The sequence below is a fragment of the Dromiciops gliroides genome, chromosome 5 (assembly GCF_019393635.1).
Source record: "Dromiciops gliroides isolate mDroGli1 chromosome 5, mDroGli1.pri, whole genome shotgun sequence".
NCBI classification, from domain to species: Eukaryota; Metazoa; Chordata; class Mammalia; order Microbiotheria; family Microbiotheriidae; genus Dromiciops; species Dromiciops gliroides.
Window position 1 is genome coordinate 278,278,433 of NC_057865.1, and position 23,194 is coordinate 278,301,626.

Genomic DNA, 23,194 nt, shown 5'->3' on the forward strand with positions numbered 1-23,194 from the left:
GATGGATTGAGTGATGAAAATTCACTTTTTTACTTTCATAATGCTATGCCATACAGATTTGCCTCCTGCCTCTGTTCCAGATCCTTCTCTATTGTTCTCAGAATCACAGAATTTTTGAGTCAGAAGGAATCTCAGTGGCCAATAAGCCCACTTCACACCCCAAGAAAAACTGCCACTACGTCATACGTGACAAGTGATTATCTACCCTAGCATTAGGGTGGTTATCACGATTCCTCCAGTTGCTCACTTTTAAAACTTTGGACCCACCCCTTCCATCTGATCAGTATTCAAATACTTGAGAATCATCCCTACTCAACCAACTCCACTGGCTTCCTATTGCTTGTAGGATCAAATCTAAAGCCCTTCAGAGTCTGGATTCAAGATAATTTTCATTCTTACTACATGTTACTCATCAATATTCTCTGCCCCTAGGGCCCCACCTTCTCTCTAAATGGAGGGCAGAGGATCTCTCTCAGAGTCTCCTTTTAAGGTGAACAACCAGGCAGCCATCTCTTCATTTCCCACCCAGTTGTACTTCTCTAGACCTCTCGATCATGCTCACTTTTCAGTTTCTTTTTTGTGTGTTGTTTTTCCCCATTAGAGTGTAAGCTTCTTGAGGGCAGGAACTATCTTTGCCTTTCTTTGTATCCCCAGCACTTGCCCTTCATATATACTTTGCTTCAGCCAAACTGATCTTCTTTCTGTTCCATACACATAATATTCTATCTCCCATCTCTCCCTTTACATAGTCCAATCCCCATGTTTGGCATACATTCCCTCCTCATTTCTGTCTCTTAGAATCCCTAGTTTCTTTCAAAGCTTAGTTCAAACATTACATGAGGGGCAGCTAGATAGCGCAGTGGGTAGAGCACCAGCCCTGGATTTGGGAGGACTTGAGTTCAAATCCGGCCTCAGACACTGGACACTAGCTGTGTGACCCTGGGAAAGTCACTTAACCCCCATTGCCTCACACACACACACACACACACACACAAAAGACAAAAAAAAAAAAACTTACATGAGTTTTCCTGACCCACTTCCCATCTCCTAGTAACCTCTTCCTCCCAGTTATGTTCTGTATCCAATCTAATAAACATGTATTAAATGCCTCCTACTATGTATCAGGCATTGTGCTAAGTGCTGGGGATACAATTAATAAAAAAGAAAAACAGTTCCTTCCCTCGACAAGCTTACAGTCTAAATCTATATAAATGTAGGTAAATCCTTCATATGTATTTAAATATCTTTAAAACTGTGGACGTTGCTTGGCTAATTAATAGAATTGTATTGTTTTAGTCCTTGCATCTATAGGGCATAGCACAGTGCTTAACACATAGGAAGGGTTTAATGAATGCTTCTTGACTTAACTTAATTTAATAAATGCTTGCTTACTTGATTCACAGTTTCTTCCTTACCAGTCCTCAGCCACCACCAGGCCTACTGTAATAGCTTATCTCTCTCCCTGAGGCAATCTTCCTCCCAAATCCTTTTCTTTTCTTTTCTTTTCTTTTTTTTGCAGGGCAATGAGGGTTAAGTGACTTGCCCAGGGTCACACAGCTAGTAAGTGTCAAGTGTCTGAGGCCAGATTTGAACTCAGGTCCTCCTGAATCCAGGGCCTGTGCTCTATCCACTGTGCCACCTAGTTGCCCCCACCTCCTCCCAAATTCAATCCTTTATACCAGATAAGAATAAGCTTCCTCAAACTTCACGTACAGGATAAATTTCAAATTTTGCCTGGCATTCAAAGTTCTCCATGAATTGGCCCCAACCAATCTTATTTCCTTCTATTCAAACATGTGCTCTACATAAAACCATCTGGTAACACTCTCGCAGACACAGATTTTCCTTGTTCAGGTTGGGCTTTGTTTTTTTTTTTCATTCATATCATTTCCCCGTGAGATCAGATCTTCCTCTCTTCTTCCCCAAGGCAAATACTAAGCATGCTTTAAGATTTACCTTCAATCCCTCCATCTCCAAGAAACTTTCTAAAAGCCACTCTCAGCATTCTGTCCTTCCCTCTAAACTAACTGGGCATCTTCTGTTTTTACCATCCATTTGGCATTGATACGTAGACTCATAACATCACCTGTACTATTCTGCTGGGTGATTATCACTTTTAGGATAATTTGACTTTTCATTTCCCTCATTCTTCCCTTATTGCCATTACCCACCCACTTGTTTTTCAGCTACCTTTTATATAAAAATGTAGAATCCAATTTCACTGGATTGCAGAGTTGGCAAGGGGTGTGGAGTGGGCATTATCCCCTTGTTCGGTCATTTTTCAGTTGTGTCTGCCTCTTCATGACACAACTTGGGATTTTCTTGGCAAAGATACTGGAGTGGTTTGCCTTTTCTTTCTCCAGCTCATTTTACAGATGAGGAAACTGAGGCAAACAGGGTAGAGTGACTTACCCAGCTAGTAAGTGCCTGAGGCTGGATTTGAACTCATGAAGATGAGTCTTCCTGACTCCAGGCCCAGCACTCTAACCACTGGGCCACCTACCTTCCCCATTAGAATATAAATGCTTTGAGCACAGTATCCAACCTTCTATTTGCTTATATTTGTAACCTCAGTGTTAAGCACATACTAAGTGCTTTAAATGTCCTTGCTGACTTGACTCTTAGCTCCTTGGAGACTGAGCCCCTCTTGATTTTACTCTGTATCCCCCATTCCTAGGATGATAGAAGATCAACATCATTATTTGAGGGAAGCATGGTCAATTATGGCTTCATAACCCTAGAGCCGGAAGGGACCTGAGAGTTCACCTTTTCCAATACCCTCATTTTATAGATAAGTAAACCAAGGCCCAAAGAGATTAACCAACTTGCCCAAGGTCACTAAGGCAGCAAGTAACAGAGCTGGGATTTGATTCCAGGTCCTCTGATGACAACTTCAGTACTCTTTCCAGTGCTTCCCTCAAATGCTTCTCTTGAACTTCCCTGCTTCCTTACCCTAGCATCACCCCCAACTCCTCATTCTCCCTCAACCCATATAGCCGATCAATTGTCAAGTCTTGCCATTTCTACCTCCACTATGTCTCTCCCATCTCACCCTGGCTCTCCACTCACCCAGATCTTCAACTCTCCCCTAAATGATTGCCACAGCCTCCTAATTGGTCTTCCTGCCTCAAGGCTCTCCCCACTCCAGTCCATCCCCAACATAGCTGCCAAAGTGGTTTTCCTTAAAGGCAGATCTGATCTGGAATTTTAGGTTAAGATTAGATATCCCCTCCTCAATAATGGCATGCAGCCCTCTATCTTTCCCTAGGCTAGCATAGAAATTCCTGTTTGGTTTCTAAAGCCCTTTCCCACCTGGTCCCACGTTTCATCTTTCCAGGCTTATTTATCCCTTCCCTTCCCCAACTCTACAATCCAGACAAACTGTCCTTATCTCCCTTATCCCCATCCAAAGCACCATACCTCTTTGCATTGGCTGGCTTCTTTACCTCAGGTGCACTCACTCTCTGCCTCTAAAAATTTCTCTCTTTCTTCAAGATGGAAACCAAACACTACCTTTCAAACAAAAGCTTTCCTGATCCCTTCAGAAAGCTGGTGACCTCCCTCCCAAACTACACTGTATTAACTACCTTAGTGTTATATAAAATTTATTTGATAAATACTCATATATGTACATGTTATTTCCAAACTCCTTTAGAACACAGACTTTCATTTTTTTCTGTGTGTTTGTAATCACATCGCTTAGTATAGTACCTGGCTTGTGATTTTATTGTTGCGTCGTCATTTCAGTTGTGTCTGACTCTTGGTGACCCTATTTGGGATTTTCTTGGCAAAGGTACTGGAGTAATTTGCCATTTCCTTCTCCAGCTCATTTTACAGATGAGGAAACTGAGGCAAATGAAGAGTTAAATGACTTGCCCAGGGTCACACAGCTGATAAGTATCTGTATCCAGATTTGAACTCAGGAAAATGAGTCCTAATTCGAGGCTTAACTCTCTGTCCACTGTGCCATCTAGCTGCCCCAGCTTATGGCAGCTACTTGAATGACTTATTGGAAGACCTGTGCTTATATCCCATCCCACCTCTGACACTTATTACTTATGTGACCCTGAACAAATCCCTCAACTTCTCTGAACCTCAGTTTCTGCATTTGTAAAACCTGGATTGTACCTGTAACTGTGTTTTTGCTATCCTTAGAGAAAGAGTTGCCTAAGGACTTGGGAGGTTAAATGATTTGCCCAGAATATGTCAAAAACTGTCTCACAACTGGTATAGGCCAGAAGCAAGATTCAAACAGTTCTCTCTGACTCCAATGCTTGTCTTCTAACCATTAGGCCATACTGTCTGTTCCTCATCAACATTATTAGTTTATAAATTATTACATATAAAGATGCTATACAAATATATCCTAAAATATATATATATTATATAATGTCATATTATATTAAAAGGATTCAATAAAAATAATTCTATAAAGTCTTTCATAAAAACCAAAAGACATTTAAGAGTGCTGATACATACACAATACTGGAATTGGGCTTACATTTTTGCATGGAAACGGCTTTTGCAGGAATTGTACCTCTGGACTTGAGCTGGGTTGATACCAAAGATGGTGAGCCATGTGATGGACCCACCAATGATGATTGTCCAGAAGGTGTATCTTCGAAGAGGACTGGGATCAAAGCTAAATGACAAGTAATAGAGGAAATAAGTTAGACTGTCAGAAAGAAACAAACATTGCCCAAAGATCTCACGTTGAAGTCAATGAAATAAAATGTTTTCCCCCTAAAATCTGAGATATGAGGGTAGAAAGCCTGGTCTTTATAGATGAATAATCATAACTGTCATAACCCCTCCGTTTCCCTCTCTATAAAATAAGGGGTTTGGCCTAGAAGAGGTTCTGGGTGACAATGTAAAGAACACTGAAACCTGCGTTTGAACCCTGGTTCCATCATTTACTTCCTATGTGATGTGGGACAAGTTACTAAGTTACTAACTCTCTGGGACTCAGTTTCCTCATCTGTCAAATGATGGGATTGTACTGTGATGCTCTTGCTAGATAACTCCTCAAGGAACCTCTGGCTCCAACATGCTGTGAATCTTGAAAATGGCTATTTCTTAGACAATTCCCCATTTTACTAAGCATCAGAATTATTTCTCTTTGGGTTTTCAGAATTTTCCATTAGAATATCCCATCCCTAGGGCAGCTAGGTGGCGCAGTGGATAAAGCACCAGCTCTGGATTCAGGAAGACCGGAGTTCAAAGCCGACCTCAGACAATTGATACCTACTAGCTGTGTGACCCTGGGCAAGTCACTTAACCCTCATTGCCCTGCAAAAAAAAACCCCAAAACAAAACAAAAGAGCTATGTCAAACATATGCAGCCAAATGTGGCCCACAACACTCCCAAATCCAGTCAGAACCAGATTAAGATGTAGTTCCTATTTGATTTTAATGTAAAATGTTAATTTAAAAAAATAAGAAATATTCCCTTATGTGTGAGTTTTCTAAGTTAATATGTAGGTTTAGTGGTCCCAGTTTCCACTTGAGTTTGACAGCACTGCCCTAGAAGACTTGGAACCACAAGGAGAAGAATTTAAAGGCCTCAATCCATAGGGCCATGCCCCACTCCTTTCAATGCTTTCCTGTTGGCCAAGCTAGGTGGCACAGTGGATAGAGTACTGGCCCTGAAATTGGGAGGACCTGAGTTCAAATCTCACCTCAGACCCTTACTAGATATGTGACCCTGGGCAAGTCACTTAACCCCAATTGCCTTAAACAACCAGGGCCATCTCCAGTCGTCCTAATATATATCTTGCCACTGGACACAGATGGCTCTGGAGGAGAGAGTGAGGCTGGTGACCTTGCATAGCCCTCCCTCACTTAAATCTAATTCACTGCAAGATAAGACATCACTCTGCTGCCATGGTCCTCTTCAAGAAGGAAGGAGAAACAACAATTGACCCAGAACTCTAATAGGATTCTGCTTTTTAAAATTACCTTGTGTGGGGCAGCTAGGTGGCGCAGTGGATAGAGCACCAGTCCTGGAGTCAGGAGTAACTGAGTTCAAATCTGGCCTCAGACACTTAACACTTACTAGCTGTGTGACCCTGGGCAAGTCACTTAACCCCAATTGCTCACTAAAAAAAAAAAAAATTACCTTGTGTGCCCATCTTGCCTCCATCCCCTCACACGCTGTGCCCCCACCTCCACTTCAACTCTACCCACATGACCTGTACCTGAAGGAAAAGCTTCCTTTTTGCTGAAGCTTTTCCCTTGAGAGAGGAAGGACCTTGTGACCAAATCCCACCAGAACACCCCTAATATCAGCAGCCTTTCTTAAGCAGGTTGCCTCCAGAGAAATGGAGACAATACAAAAAACTCTCTAAGACTCTCGGCTCTACCACAAGCTGTCCAGAACACCAGGATATTTATTTCTGATTTTCCATAGTAGAACAGTCTTCCTCTTAAATACATTTCTTTTTTTTTCCCCTTTTTTTGCAGGGCATTGAGGATTAAGTGACTTGCCCAGGGTCACACAGCTAGTAAGTGTCAAGTGTCTGAGGCCGGATTTGAACTCAGGGCCTCCTGAATCCAGGGCCGGTGCTTTATCCACTGTGCCACCTAGCTGGCCCCTTAAATATATTTCTAATGGCAATGGATGACATTTCCATGACATTTAAAGTCTGCAAATGTTTCCAATACATGCTCTCACTTGATTCCCATAATTATTCTGAGATATTTCTGATCAGATTGGTTGTTGTCTTGTGGCGGGAGGAAGGGAAGAGAGGGAGGGAGAAAATTTTGGAACGTGAAATCTCATAAAAACAAATTTTGAAAATTATCTTTACATGGAACTAGAAAAAATAAAATATTATGCAGACTGAGATATATTTTTTAAAGTTGAGACTTGTGATTTCTTTAGTGTAACAAAGTTCCAACACGAAAATACCTTCCACTGATGCAGAATGAAAACTCGTCTGTAAATCATAACCTTAGGGTGTTGGCTGGGTCATGGGGGGGGGGGGGAGTTAAATGATTTGCCCGGGGTCACACTTGAATGGATTAGAGGCAGAATTTGTACCAGGGCGTTTATACCTCCAAGGCTAACCCTATAATTGCTACATTATGCTGCCTCTTGCAAGACACTATCATTCTTATGTCTGGAAAAACTAAGCAAGAAAGAAGTCAAGTGAGGAGCCCACAGTCACATAGCAAACAAATGTCAGAAGTGGTTTTTTAACTTAAATCCATCTCAATTCCAAGTGTGATTTTCTTTCCCCTACACTATTCCCCAATGAAAGATGGGTTCCAAAGCATGTCATCTATACCCTTCATGCCAATATTTCTATTTAGAATGTCTCCCCTGATGGAATCTAAGGTCCTTGTGGGAAGCCTCTTTCAGTCTTTTCATACCTGTTTCCCTGGGACAAAGCACAAGACTTGGTATAATGGATGCTTCCTAAGTGCTTGCTGATGGATAACATGCGATCCTTGATGTTATTTTTAAATTGTATTGTGTTTTTATTAAACATTTACCCTGGGGCAGCTAGGTGGTGCAGTGGATAAAGCACCAGCCCTGAATTCAGGAGCACCTGAGTTCAAATCCAGCCTCAGATACTTGAAACTTACTAGCTGTGTGACCCTGGGCAAGTCACTTAACCCCCATGGCCGTGCCAAAAAAAACCCAACATTTACCTTGAGAATAGACAGAAACATACATGCATGCCCAGTAGGCAAATGGAAACTTACTTCCAGAAGTTTAATCTTCCTCCATTATAGCAATCATTTAGGATATTGCTGATTCCACCTTGAACCACAATACCCTGTATGATCACCGACAAAAATCCAGCCATCTTGATTCCAACTTGGAAAACATGTACCCAGACAACGGCTTTGAATCCACCCTTTTGGGGAAAAGAATCATATTTTGTGTTATAAAATCATATATATAACATCATAACATATTACATATATAACCTGATATTATTTATAACAGATGTAGCACACAAATGTGTTAATGGGTATGTGTATGTGTGATATGTGTGCCTGTGTCTACATAAGCATAAGTGATTCTATTGCATGATGGGATGTCACATCTGCCTATAAATACCTATGTTTACATGCTACATTGTTATATGTAATACTATACACATAATATTGTGATATATGAAGATATTGCAAGTCATACTACAATATAATGTTGTAATGTATAAAGATATTACATGTGATATAACATATCAAGTAATGTGATATGATGTATTATATGTTATAATATCATTACATCGTATAAATATACCATTATATATAAGATAGTAGTATCTAATTTGATACCAAAATGATATTTATGTTATATTAATCACATTGTTGATTTATATTATATTACTATTCTCATCACAGGATCATAGATTTAAAGTTTTGAGGTCACTCTCATTCTGTAAATGATGAAACTAGAGCCCAGAGAGGTTATACAACCCTCCTAAGGACACACAAGTGGTAAGTAAGAGGCAGAGGAAGGGTTTTTACCCAAGTCTTCTGAGTCCAAATTGAAGGGGAATCCTATATGACTAATTCTTTCTAGGAAAATATACCCCAGCATTCTTTCAAGTCTGTGCATAACAAACTTTTAAGTACTTGTATCTAAAATACTTTCTCCCATTGAAAAGAATGTGAATGTTCTCTTCCTGCTAGCGTCACCAAAAATAAACAAAGAAACCTGAGGAGGGAATATAAGCTGGTTTTTACCACAGTATTTCCCTATGGATACCCTTCAGGTTTACCTAGAGAAGTAGAAGATATGATGTTTGCACAGGAAACCTTCAAATGTAACCAAGTCAGTGAGAAATAGTTATACCTTCCACATTGCAGGGGTTAGGGAAGCAGCACACCTGCAATTTGGAAAATCTGCATAAAATTTTTGGGCCCTCCTGTTGTACCAGAGAAGAAGTCTGAATTATTATGGTTTAAAAGATATGTTGATAAAAAAAAGGAGGTCAGCTAGGTGGCCCAGTGGATAGAGCACCGGCCCTGGATTCAGGAGGACCTGAGTTCAAATCCGGCCTTAGACACTTAACACTTACTAGCTGTGTGACCCTGGGCAAGTCACTTAACCCCAATTGCCTCACTAAAAAAAAAAAAAAAGATATGTTGATATTATACAATACTATACATATATTCTATGGGTTTCTGAGTTTCAAAACTTTTTTGTGTCATGCTGACCTTTTTGTGTCATCTGTGGCTTCCACAATCCCCCCCCCCAATTCCCATTCAATTTCTTATGCCAAAACACAATATATCGAAACTGCAATGGGGTAAGTCATGATGTGAAAGGGATAACTGCTTAAGAAATCAGCGAGGCTCTACCATACCATTGAGCTGTAGAAGGTGCAGACCACTCCAGTGGCAATGATTATTCCCCACAGGTTGAGCCCCGTGGCTGCAGAAAAAAAAAAGGAAAAACAAACTCATTCCCATGAAATATGTACATTCCAGCACCTTCTCAAAAATGACATTCTGGGGAGCAGCTAGGTGGTGCAGGGGATAAAGCACTGGCCTTGGATTCAGGAGGACCTGAGTTCAAATCCAGCCTCAGACACTTGACACTTACTAGCTGTGTGACCCTGGGCAAGTCACTTAACCCTCATTGCCTCACCAAAAAAAAAAAAAAAAGACATTCTGGACTTCAGGAAGGTTTCACAAAACAAATGCAGCTTCAGTGGAGAGATCTTTTAATCTGGATTGAAAGGGCTTGGCCTTAAATCAGGGTTCCAGTACTTTTGGGAGTGGGGGCAAGTCACTGTTACCTCTTTAATACTCTCCTCCCTCCTTTGTAAAATGAAGGGGTTAGATCAGATGACCTCCAAGATTACAGCATTTACAACTTCAAGGAACCCAAGAAAGATCACCTTGTCTAAGACCTGAATTTTACAAAAGAATTGCCCATGAGGTCACATAATTGGAAATCTTTATCAGAGTTAGGATTTGAAGGCATTTCCTTTGATACCAGTGCTTCTTCCAATGCACCATCTCTAAAATCCTATATTGAAATCCTATGATCCTGGGACAGCTAGGTGGCACAGTGGATAGAGCATCTGCCCTGGAGTCAGGAGGATCTGACTTCAAATCCGGCCTCAGACACTTTACACTTACTAGCTGTGTGACCCTGAGCAAGTCACTTAACCCCAACTGCCTCACCAAAAAAAAAAAAAAAGAAAAGAAAGAAATCCTATGATCCTGAGCATGAGATAGATTGAGGGGGCAGCTAGGTGGCACTGTGGATAAAGCACTGGCCCTGGATTCAAGAGGACCTGAGTTCAAATCTGGCCTCAGACACTTGACATTTACTAGCTGTGTGACCCTGGGCAAGTCACTTAACCCCAATTGCCTCACCAAAAAATAAAAATAGGGGGCGGAGCCAAGAGTGGAGGAAAGACAGTAAACATTCAGACTTCCCGATAAATTTACTCCAAAAAAAAAGATAGAGTTAAAAAGACTTTGTCCTCATTCCCTAACAGCCTCCTATCTAAAACAATAATTCAGTTACCTCATGTGTATGATCAAGGAGTTGGGGTACATATGCTCTAAGGTTTCTGCCTCCTCTACCAACCATGTTATCCCAAACATTCTCTTTTTTTATGTTTGAATCATCTAAGGCAGACTACAGCAGGAAACTATGTTCACAGAAGCTAGCATTTGGCATCAAGCCTTTTCGGTGACCCCTTGAGTATCCATCCCTAGTATTCCAATAACCTAGTCCTTGTGATGGAACTGAGGCATAAATCTTGACCATGTTGTTACCTAGGGTACCCACAACTGGAGGGCAGATTATCACCACCTTTCTGGTAGATTAAAAGGCTCTTAGAACGCTTCCACTCCTTTGGGACATGGTGTATTTATGTGAAGTATTAAAAATAGTTGCTAAAATGTGTCATTTCCCACTTCCACCAAGATCAATCTTTTTCCATAGCCAGTACTTAACAGCATATAGTCCAGGAGCTATATTATCACAATATCTCAAACAAGGCCACAACTTAGTAAGAGGGACAGGGTTCAAAAATGTCTTTCCTATATCAGCTGGAGTGTCATAGTTTAGAACCCTCTGATTACAAGATAGAAACAGATAGAAAAGCGATATAAACCATAGCAATATAGCGATATGAAGACAAGAAAACTAATCCCAGAAGAATCATGAATGGAATATATATGTATATTACACATAAGCAAAGTGCTCGGACCATTTGGTGTCACTTAAGCTGGATGTTGAGAAAGGATAGATCTTATACAAGTGTGTTCTCTCTCCTTCCATTAATGTAGATAGCACTGAAGGGATGATGTTACAGACTTTGTTAGAATATGACGGCTATACATTTAGCAAACTAGCAAAGGAAGGGGATTAGAGAAGCAACCTGTGAAAAGGCTCAAAGGCCAAAGAAAAATGCTGAAAGAGAAGAATATTATAAATGAGAGTGACGCCACCTGCTGGAGAGTTACTGTAGGAAAACTCTGCCATGAGGAGAAGGCATCTGAGGGCAAGCCATGAGGCTTTACAAATGCATGCAAGTAAAATATACCACTGAATGAGGGAACCTGAAGAAAAAGGATGGCAAGAAGAAGGAGGAGAAGAAAGAAGAAAAGGAGGAGGAGGAAGCAGAGGATGAAAAACAAGAAGGGTAGAAAAATTCAGCACCTACAAAATGCCCAATAAAATATGACCTTGTAGCTCGAATTATACATTCTATATATAATAAAAGAAACTGTCTTTCATGGACTGAAGGATGATGGGTCCCCATACCACAAATACGGAACCCAACCAATAAACTATACTGGAACTGATTGGACCATATCACACGCCAGACTTGCTCACAATCTCTCAGATAACATTTTTTTTTAAATGCCATCTTCCTTTTTCTAATTTCCAAGTTACAGGGAATGACAAGGGTTTTTTTTGTTTTGTTTTGGTTTTTTTAGTGATGCAATTGGGGTTAAGTGACTTGCCCAGGGTCACACAGCAAGTAAGTGTTAAGTGTCTGAGGTCGGATTTGAACTCAGGTACTCCTGATTCCAGGGCCGGTGCTCTATCCACTGCGCCACCTAGCTGCCCTCCAGAATGACAAGGTTTTAAAGTGTGGAGACTTGGCCAAGGAGATGAAAGCCATATGGGAACAGGATGAGGTGATCATCTTGTCAGCTAAAGGACTTGAATTACAGGTCCTTTCAGTGAATCTCTAGAGGGGGAGCTTATATTTGAATACTTTTATTCAACTACCAAAAAGAAAAAGCACTAATTTATCCACTTGAGTAATAAAACCTGCAGTACATTAAAGAAGAAAAAGAAGCAGGATAGGGATTTGTCCCAGAAGGATTATCATCTGAACTCAAGATGAGAAGAATTTTCTTTCTCTAATACTAACTGATATTCACACAGCATTTTGGGGATCAAAAAACACCTTACAGTGTCTCATTTGATCCTCAGACAACCCTTCACATTAAATACTTTGTGTATTATTATGCCCATTTAACAGATGAGAACCCTGAGGTTCAGAGGGTCCTTAGTCTGTCCATGGACAGGAGCTGTCCAGGTCCATCTGCAGGAGAATTCCACCCCAGTTCTCCCTTTCTTCAAGGCACCATTTAATCAGGAAAAGAACAATAGACTTTGAGTGAGAGAAACCAGGTTATCAAAACCCACCTGTGTGGCCAAGAGCAAGACAATTAACTTCTAAGATCCCCAGTTTCCTCACTTATAAAATGAAAGGGTTAGGGCAGATGATTTCTTGTTTCTCCTCCTTCTAGACCCTATGATCCCATGACCTGTAATTTAATCAGAGCCAGCTTGCAGAAATAGTGGTTTTCTCCTCACTAGAAGCCTTCATGCAGCCTACTTCTCATGTGTGTTGGGGGTGGGGAGATGCCTGATCAGGCACAGGTTGACTAGGTGACCTTTGTGAAACATCCCCATATTTACAATGTCTTATTCAAAGAAGTGAGCAGAACCAGGAGAACATTGTACACCCTAACAGCAATATTGTAAGATGAACAATTGGGAATGACTCAGCTCTTCTCAGCAATACAATCGTCCAAGACAATCCCAAAGTACTCTTGATGAAAAATACTATCCACCTCCAGAGAAAGAACTGATGGTGTCTGAATACAGACCAAAGCAAACTATTTTTCACTTTCTCTTTCTTTTTTGTTTATTTTCTTCCACAAAATGACTAACATGGAAATCTTTTACATGACTGCACATGTATAACCTATATCAGATTGTTTACTGTCTCAGGGAGGTGAGGTGGGGAGGGTGGGATAGATTTTGGAACTCAAAACAAACAACAACAAAAAAAGGAATATTAAAAAAATTTTTTTTACATGTAATTGGAGAAGGGAATAAAATGTTAATTTTTTTAAAAAATGTCTTACTCATGTCCATACATGATCATAATTGGATTTTTATCTTAGAGTTCTCTAGCTCAACCCTTTCATTTTAGAGATGAGGAAACTGATTGAAATGACTTGTCCAGGGTCACAGAAATAGCAAATAGCAGGATTCAACTCCAGCCCAGGTCCTTTTAAGGTAAAGTCAGTACAGTGGCCACTGCCCCACACTGCAATCAAGCATCAGATATTTCTCAAGCACTTACCATTGTATTTGGCCATCACTGTGTTCACCCTCCTGAAATGTTTCTTGGTCTTACCTAAGCTTGAGTCATTGTAAGAAAGAAGCTAGAAGCTTAACATTCCTGAGTCACAAGGTACAAAACACTGGTGTTTTTCTAGTAGCCAAAATTCACCTTTCCTACCCTTCCAAACCCTCTTAAGCCCCTAATTTGGTGACTTGGGGAATAGTGAGAATAGAGTCTGCATATCTTAACAAATTCAAGTTAGTTTTAGGATTATATTTAAACCTAAATTAAACCTAAAATGTTGAACTTACAAATGGGTGATTTATGAAGACTACTTCTAACAATTAGGAATTCACAAAAAGAGCGAAACTAAGTCACTGTTGGCACTTCCTGACAATGGGATGGGGCACTCAGAGCATTCTGTCTAGGACAGCATTTTATTTTTTTTGTTTTTTGTTTTGGTTTGGTTTTTTGGGTTTTTTTTTTTTTGGCAGGGCAATGAGGGTGAAGTGACTTGCCCAGGGTCACACAGCTAGTAAGTGTCAAGTGTTTCAGGCCAGATTTGAACTCAGGTCCTACTGAATCCAGGGCCCGCTGCTTTATCCACTGTACCACCTAGCTGCCCCCTAGGACAGCATTTTAAATACACAAAATTCCATGCTTACAGGAATCCTAAAGTACTTTTATAACACCTGGTGCACAGTATTATTATGTCGATTATAAAAATTGGGAAATTTCAAGGTTGGTTTTTAGCAATGATCCCAAGGTGCTCTCTCAATGCCAGGTGATAAGCATTACTATATCTATTATTGAGATCAGCCCAGAGACCAAGGCTTTGTTTCACTGTTCAATTAAAAGCACAGTGATAACCACTGGAATCCTTTTCTAGTCTTTCAAACGTGAAGTCCCCTAGTCTGTTTTATTTTGGAATTAGAATTTTCATGAGATTCTTAAACAGATGATCTTTTAGCTTCCTCTTGTGCAAAATGGGAGTGGGGTTGTGTACTAGATGACCTCTGACGTTCCTTCCAGCTTCAAGTCTATTGTCCTAGGATGTAAGTAGGGCCAGTAAATTAACCTCTTTGGGCCGAAATTTATTCATCTGTAAAAGGGGGGATATAAACCTATGATCTTAGTTAAGTCCCACTTGCCATGACTCTGTTTGGGGTTTTCTTGGCAGAGATACTGGAGCAGTTTGTCATTTCCTTCTCCAACTCTCTCTACAGATGAGGCAACTGAGGCAAATGGGTGAAGTGACTTGCCCAGGGTCTCACATGGAGTAAGTAGCTGAGGTTGGATTTGAACTCAGGTTGTCCTGACTGGGGGGCTGGCACTCCATACACTATACCACCTAGCTTCCCCTGTGACCTAGCGCCAGTAAGTTAACCTTGCTGGGCTTCAATTTACTTACCTGTAATGGATGAACTTGTAATCTCCAAGGACCTTTTGCTCTCATCTAGACTAATCACTTTGTTTTACCCTGTGTTATCTTTTCCCTCTGGAAGTTCTATCTCCAACCCAAACTTCACCCTGGAAGTACCCTCTGCCCCTCTAACCCCTCCCCCTGATTGGTTGGTTCCTCTCCTACCTCTTTAAGAGGAAATTCAGGTCACCCATACAGTCAGCATTCTAGACCCTCCTCCAGGAATTCCTCTAGAGTATTCTCACTCCAGGGGCAGGTGGGTGGAGCAATGGGTAGAGAGCACCAAGCCTGGAGATAGGAAGATCCATCTTCCCGAGTTCAAATCTAGCCTCAGACATTTACTAGATGCATGACCCTAGACAAGTCACTTAACCCTGTTTGCCTCCATTTCCTCATCTATAAAATGAGGCAGAAAAAGGAAATGACAAACCATTCCAGTATCTTTGCCAAACGGGGTCACAAAGAGTCAACAAAAAAGGTCCTTTCTAGCACCACATCTATGAGACTTTGGTCTTTTTCTAGGTTCCTAGGAACCCATGAAGGTCACGAAAAGCTCACCTCCATCTTGGTGCTATACCGGCCCATTCCCCCCCCCATGCCCAAGAGATAATTGAATTCATCAAGAAATGACCACAAGTAACACCATTCACCATGCAAAGATTTACCTTGATTCATAGCAAGAGCTGGGGCATAAATGACAACTCCAGTGTACAGAAACTAGGAAAAAATAAAGCAAGAGCATGAAATGTAAACATCAAAGTACCAAATACAAAAGAACTTGTTAATCACAGCCCACTTGGCATTCAAATCCCCTGGTCCACTGCACTATAGTTTTTGGGTGAGGAGGGAAGAGTTCCATGTCAGCCCAATCTCTTCTTCAGCACAATTAGACTCTGCATAAACCCAATATTTAATCCATGCATTTGATGGATTTTATATTTAATAATAATTGGTAGCATTTAAATAGTGCTTTAAGGCTTGCAAAATGACAGACATATTTGTCCCATGTAATTCTTGCCACAACCCTATAGGGTAAGGGCTATTATTATCTCCACTTTACAGATGAGGGCGGGTAGGTGGCGCAGTGGATAGACCTGCCAGGCCTGGAGTCAGGAAGACCTGAATTCAAATCTGGCCTCACACACTTAGCTGTGTGACCCTGGGCAAGTCACTTCATCCTTTTAGCTTCAGTCTCCTAATGTGTAAAATGAACTGGAGAAGGAAATGGCAAACCACTCTAGGATCTCTTCAAAGAAAACTCCAAATGGGGTCATGTAAGAGTCACACAGGACTGGAATGAATTAATAACAACAACCAGGCCTTCTCTTCAGCCTCAATCACTGGAGATCTTCATGTGGAGACCAGATGATTAAATATGGGGAGGATATTGGAAAGGAGATGTCTCTTCGGGTGAAGGATTGACTAGATGACTATCAAGTTCTTCCAGTTCTAGAATCTTGTGTTCCAGTGCTCTTACTTCCCTTTTAATTTGTTTTAATTTTGTAGGACTTCATACAGATATTACTGGAGAGTCTTCATGTTTTTCTTTAGGGGAACATAATTCACAGTTATTGGAGTAAATAATAAAATTTTTTTTAAAGATTCCTCAAGGAATCTAGATGAGATAGCGCATAGACCCTGGGACTAGAGTTGGGAAGACCTAAGTTCAAATCCAACCTCATAAACATACTAGCTCTGTGACCTTGGGAAAGTCACTTAACCTCTGTCTGCCTCAGTTTCCTCAACTATGAACTGAGGATACCAATAGCACCTACCTCCCAAAGTTATTGTGACAAAATAAGATAGCACGGTTCCGGCACATTGTGGGCACTTAATAAATACTTATTCCCTTCTTCTATGCAGAACTATGCAGTTCTCACCCTCTCCATTCATTGGAGAGAGCACTGTTCTCAAGACCTGGGGTTCAAAACCCAATTCTGCTCAATAACTCTCTGAGCATCTGTAAAAAGGGGTGACAATAAAGGGGTCAATGGGGATAATGGTAGTGATAAGAGTGAGAGTGAGATAAAGGGGCAGACAGCATGGGAAGCAGCATAGTGTCATAGAAAGAGTACTGGATTTCGAGGCTTTGGTCCCGAGTTCAAATCCTGGCTCAACTTGACTTTGAAACTCAGTTTCATTAAGTATATAATGAAAAGGTTGAACTAACTGACCTTTAAACTCATTTGCAGCTCTAAAAAGTAGGATTCTGCGATTTTCTGCTGTATGATATGGAGTCAGGAAGATGTGAATTCAAATCATGACTCTGACTTAGCAGCTTTGGGAGCTAGTTACTTAACATCTCTATGACTCTAATATGAAAATATATTATGCTGGTTTTCACGTGCATAATTGATATATTGCTTGCCTTCTCAATGGGTGGGACAGAGACTGGAGAGAGGGAGAGAATTTGGAACTCAAAACAAATTTTGTTAATATTTTATTTTATTTTCCAATTACACGTAAAGATTGTTTTCGACAAGAATCCTAGCAAGTAGTCATCAAGCTTTTCACTGAAGACATTCAAAGAAAAATCTTGTTATTCAGAATCTCTGGCATTCAGGAAAAAAAATGCCTTCCTAGGGGATGGAAATGGGGGAATATTTCCCCCTATTTAATCACTCTCATGACTGTCCTTACTTTAATTTTTTTTCAAGATTCCCAGGCTGTCCCTTTACAGATATTATTCCATGTATTATGTTTGCAGTATTTTGTTATTGTATGTTATTATTAAAAAATAAAATAATATTGAATAAAGAAATGAATAAACCAAAGAAAAAAGATTGTTTTCAACATTCACTTATTTTAAGATTTTGAGTTCTAATTTTTTCTCCTTTCCTCTGTTCCCTCCCCTCTTCTCAAGACTGAAAATAATCAGATATAGGTTATATGTGTACAATTACGTTATACATATTTCCATATTGTTGTTGTTGTTTGTCCTTCATTCTTGAAGAGGACCATGACATTGGGTGATGTCATAACTTGCAGTGAATTGGATTGAAGGGAGGGAGGGCTATGCAAGGTCACCAACCTCACTCTCTCCTCCAAAGTCATCTTGGTCCAGTGGCAAGATATGTATCAGGATGACTAGAGATGGCCCTGCATATTTAAGGCAATTAGGGTTAAGTGACTTGCCCAGGGTCACAAAACTAGTAAGTATCTGAGGTGATATTTGAACTCAGACCCTCCCCAACTTCACCATCCACTGAACCACCTGGTTGCCCCATTATTTGCGTATTAGTCATGTTGTAAAAGAAGAATCAGAACGAAAGGCAAAAATAACAACAAATAAAATGAAAATAGTAGACTTCAATCTGCACTCAGACTCCATAGTTCTTTTTATGGATGTAGAGAGCATTTTCCATCATAAGTCTTTTGGAATTAACCTGGATCATTGCATTGCCGAGAATAGTCAAGTCATTCACAGTTCTTCATTGTACAATATTGCTGACACTGTGTAAACATTCTCCTGGTTCTGCTCACTTCACTATACATCAGTTCCTACAAGTCTTTCCAGGTTTTTCTGAAATCTGCCTGCACATCATTTCTTATAGCAAAATAGTATTCCATCACATTCATATACCACAACCCATTCAGCCATTAGCCAGTTGATGAGCATCCCCTCATTTTCCAATTCTTTGCCACCACAAAAAGAGCTGCTATAAATATTTTCATACATGTGGGTCCTTTTCCCTTTTTCATGATTTCTTTGAGATCCAGACCCAGCAGTGGTAATGCTAGGTCAACTGTGCCAGGCACAGCTTTATAGCCCTTTGGGCATAGTTCCAAATTGCTCTCCAGAATGGTTGGATCAATGAAACTCAAAATTTTTAAAAATTTGATTTTATTTATAAAGTCAAGGGGCAGCTAGGTGACGCAGTGGATAGAGCACCAGCCCTGGAGTCAGGAGTACCTGAGTTCAAATCCGGCCTCAGACACTTGACACTTACTAGCTGTGTGACCCTGGGCAAGTCACTTAACCCCAATTGCCTCACCAAAACAAAACAAAACAAAAAGTCATTCCCCAGTTGATAAATGGTCAAAGAATATGAACAAGCAGTTTTCGGGAAAAAGAAATCAAAGCTATCTACAATCATATGAAAAAATGGTCTAGATCGCTCTTGGTTAGAGAAATGCAAATTAAAACAACTCTATGGTATCACCTCACACCTTTCAGAGTGGCAAATACAGCAAAAAAGGAAAACATTGGATGTTGGAGGGGATATGGGAAAGCTGGGATGCTAATCCAACAATTCCGGAGAACAATTTGGAACTATGCCCAAAGGGCTATAGAACTGTGTATAGCCTTTAATCCAGCTATACCACTGCTAGGTTTATATCTCAAAGACATGCCCAAAAAGAGAAAAAGTCCTATTTGTACAAAAATATTTATAGCAGCGGCAGCTAGGTGGCACAGTGGATAGACCCCCGGCCCTGGAGTCAGGAGGACCTGAGTTCAAATCTGGTCTCAGACACTTAACCCTTACTAGCTGTGTGACCCTAGGCAAGTCACTTAACCCCAATTGCCTCACAAAAAAATTATGTGTGTGTGTGTGCAGGCTTGTGCAGGTGAGAAATTCAGTTAAATTTAAGTCATCCTGTCATTTCAGGAAGCTAAACTCTCAGGATCTCTTCACTAAGGCCTGTTCAAAAATTCGTTCATCCTCTTCCTATCTCCAGCTCTCTCCTTTTCATTTGTCCAGTTTTCACTTATACATTCTGTAAATGCATCTATAAGTGTCTTTTTTTTGTTTGTTTTTTTGTTTTTTTGGTGAGGCAATTGGGGTTAAGTGATTTGCCCAGAGTCACACAGCTAATAAGTGTCAAGTGTCTGAGGCCACATTTGAACTCAGGTACTCCTGACTCCAGGGTCAGTGCTCTATTCCACTGCGACACCTAGCTGCCCCTGTAAGTGTCTTAATAAACAAAACATCCAGATACTAGAAACATTTTGTTAAAACATTTTAGACAACAAAAGAAGGGGGAAATTGGGGGGGGGGGGGACGACACACATTGGAGAACCACTTACCGTTTGAATGATGAACAGAACCGTTCCACAGAGGCGAATGTATTTGTTAAAACGAAGTTCTAGATACTTTCAAAGATCAAAATGAGGGTAGAATGGTTAGTATGTATGACCCATTATCCACACTATTACACATTTGGAGCTGAAGGGACCCCAAAAGTTATTGAGTCCAACTCTGCCATTTTAGAAATGGGGAAACTGAGACTCTGGGAAATCAAGTAACTTGCCCAAGGTCACACAGTTAACAGGTAGCAGAGCCAGGATTTGATCCATTTGTCTTTCCTTGAATTGTCTTTTTTTTTGGGGGGGGGGGCAGCAATGAGGGTTAAGTGACTTGCCCAGGGTCACAGAAGTGTCAAGTGTCTGAGGCTGGATTTGAACTCAGGTCCTCCCGAATTCAGGGCTGGTGCTTTATCCACTGCCCCACCTAGCTGCCCCTACTTCGAATTGTCTTTTGATCGATTTGTCTATCCTTTAACTCTGCAGCCAGATAGCTGCCCCCGCGTCCCCCTAGGAGCAACTCTCTCTACCAAGAGGCCCCATTCTTCACTCTGCATTAATCCCACTCTCAGATGCTCAATCAATCTTCTCTAAACTTGTAGAAAAGGCCAAGGGCTAAAACAAAGCAACCGCTGGAAGAATGATCAAAATTCTCCGGTTCATTTTTTTAAAATCCTACTCTTCAATTCAGTTTATTACAACAAGCATTTATTAAGCTACTATCTGTAAGGCTTTACACAAGATGCTGAGAGTGCCTAAAAGATAAAAAGGAAAATAGTCCCCGCGTTTAGTGAACTTAACAGGGCCGCTGGGTTAGCACAATGCATGGAGTCGGGAGGACCTGAGTTCAAATATGATAAGACAATTTCTAGCCCAGTGACCCTGGCCAAGTCACTTAACCACGCCTCCAAAAGGAACTCGACATTCTGCAGAAGAAACCAAGGACTTCTCGTCTGTTTACCTAGAGAGGAACCAGCAGGATTGCAAAAGAAATACCTCTGGATTTGGAGTTAGAGGCCTTTTGCTAGAATCTGGGTTCTGACTCTTGTAATTTTGGTGACTTTAGTCAAGTCAATTAACCTGTTCTGGAGCAGTTTCCTCGTGTACTCTTTGAAAAGGATTGGACTCTGGCCCTCTGTTAGAGGGATACCCTCCAGCTCTAAATCTGAGGGGGTTTTGATAAGATTTCTTCCACCCTCCCCTTAAACCCCGAAAGGGAGAGCAGTGGGCAGCAATGTCTCCTTACCTCGTAAGTGCTCGTAATACCCAGCTTGTAAAATACAGGAAGGAAGACTTCCGAGGTGAAGACGACCACAATGATATAGGAGAACCCATACAAGGTGAATATGGCCCCGAAGCGATAGATCTCGGAGGGGATACCCAGGATGGTGATGGCGGACATGAAACTAGACGTGAGGGACACCGCCACGGGCACCGCAGTCATCTTCCGGCCGCCCATCAGAAAGTCTTTCTGGGTCTTCTGGCCGCCACCCCAGAAGGCACAATAGACGCCGATGAGTGCGGAGACGAGCAGCATCCCCGCGAACACCAGGTAGTCCCACACCACGAAGGTCTTGGCTTCGTGCTGGGCGCTCATGGCTGCGCTGCGCAAACTTTCTTCTCCCCAAATCAGCAGAGCTCACGTCGAGGAGAACCGCCGGCTTAGGCGGCTGCTTCGGCTGGGGTAGAGGGGGAAGGAGGGAGACACTGCGCTTGGCTGTGCCCGGCAGGGCTGGCGTCCTGACCTCCCGTCTGCCCGTGTCCGTCAGCCTGGCCACACCAGGAGTGTCCGAGGTGGCCCAGGCTGCACCTCCGCCGAGACCCCCGGGGCCAGACGTTGTACAGAGAGGGCTCTGCTTGGGGGATGGGATCAGGCTTGCTGCAGAGGCTCCCGCGGAAGCAAAGAGGGAAGCGATCCACTCTGAAAGGTGCCTGGAGGGGGAAAGATGTGTAAGGGCGCGGAGGTGGGAGGAGAAGGGGGTTGGGCGGGATGGTCTATGCTAAATTGCTGGGCTCTCTAAGGCTCCCCTGAGGTTGGTTTCTCCGATTTGTCTGCTTTGCTGGGTGCCTTAAATTGGGGGATGGGACGGCCCTAGATTCTTGAATGTCCCAGGCCAGATTGGTGGCCAAGGTGAGGAGTCGGCTGTATTTGAACTCTGACCCTGCAGGAAGTGTTGGCCACACCACTAGGGAGGGAGAAGAAAAATGTAAAAAAGGGAGAGTCCGTGAAATATGGGTCCAAGTCTGATCTCTGCAATTCCCTGCTTTATGGGAATATAAACCCCACTCTATTCTCACAAACTAAGGGTCTTGCCCCCAGTTCAGGAATGCTGCTTAGTCTCAATGTACAAAGCAGATCGAGAAAAGAAAAACGCCCTCCTCGAATACAATTAAATTTACACGGAAATCAGTTTACACCCAACTTGTCGGACACTCATCTAGTCTAGAGTGAAGTTAAATCCTACTGTAAGGGATCCGTTGGGGCATCATGACTGAGAGCTCACTCTAAAACAGCGAGCTGGGGATAGCCCAGTCAGAAAAGCTTAGGAGAAGGGAAGAGGGGTGAAGACAATACAATTTCACAAGAGTCTTGTGTACGAAACTGGAAAAGAAACTTCTGTCCTGGAAAAACAAGTGTAATGTGGTGTTCAACAGACTAACAACCACAGGAATGTAATTTAGAGCAATTTAAGAGGCACCGCTTCACACACTGGGGTTGGGGGGCGGGGAAGCAGAGGACAGAGATAATAAATGATAAACTCAGCACTGATAAAGTTTGGGGAAAACAATTCTACTCATTCATAGCTCCTGGCTAGGCAGTCAGGGACATTCTTTCCGGAAGACAATCTGGCCTCGGAATCAAGACCAAACGCCACAATATGGTCACACCCTATGACTTGAAATAATTTCACTGGGGAAGGGGGGAAGGGTGGGATAGTCCCTAAGAGAATAATTGCAACTAGCTTTTGTATTTTCTTGTTAATCTGTCTGTTTTTCCTTTGCACAAGGCTGCAGTTAGTAAGCTCTTAATAAATATTTCATTCATACTACTCTTTCAAAATTATAAAAAATCCTTCACAGGCATCATCTCATTTGACCTGGGCAAGTCTTGCGGGCTAGGTGGACAATTTGGGTATTATTATCTTCGTTTTAGGAGAGGATCTTAGA

The 23,194-nt window shown here is 41.6% G+C and overlaps 1 protein-coding gene across 1 annotated transcript in view; it reads right to left on the minus strand.

Annotated features, from left to right (window-relative positions):
• Positions 1-21,623, minus strand: part of LOC122729044 (sodium-coupled monocarboxylate transporter 1-like) — a 42,036-nt gene extending 20,413 nt beyond the window's left edge. The window contains exons 1-6 of the mRNA XM_043967710.1: positions 21,273-21,623; positions 20,030-20,095; positions 15,666-15,717; positions 9,327-9,394; positions 7,711-7,865; positions 4,502-4,642 (exon numbers count right to left, since the gene is read on the minus strand). Coding sequence (XP_043823645.1) covers positions 4,502-4,642; positions 7,711-7,865; positions 9,327-9,394; positions 15,666-15,717; positions 20,030-20,095; positions 21,273-21,623 — 833 coding nt within the window. The remainder of the gene's footprint in view (positions 1-4,501; positions 4,643-7,710; positions 7,866-9,326; positions 9,395-15,665; positions 15,718-20,029; positions 20,096-21,272) is intronic.
• Between the last annotated feature and the right edge of the window lie 1,571 nt (positions 21,624-23,194).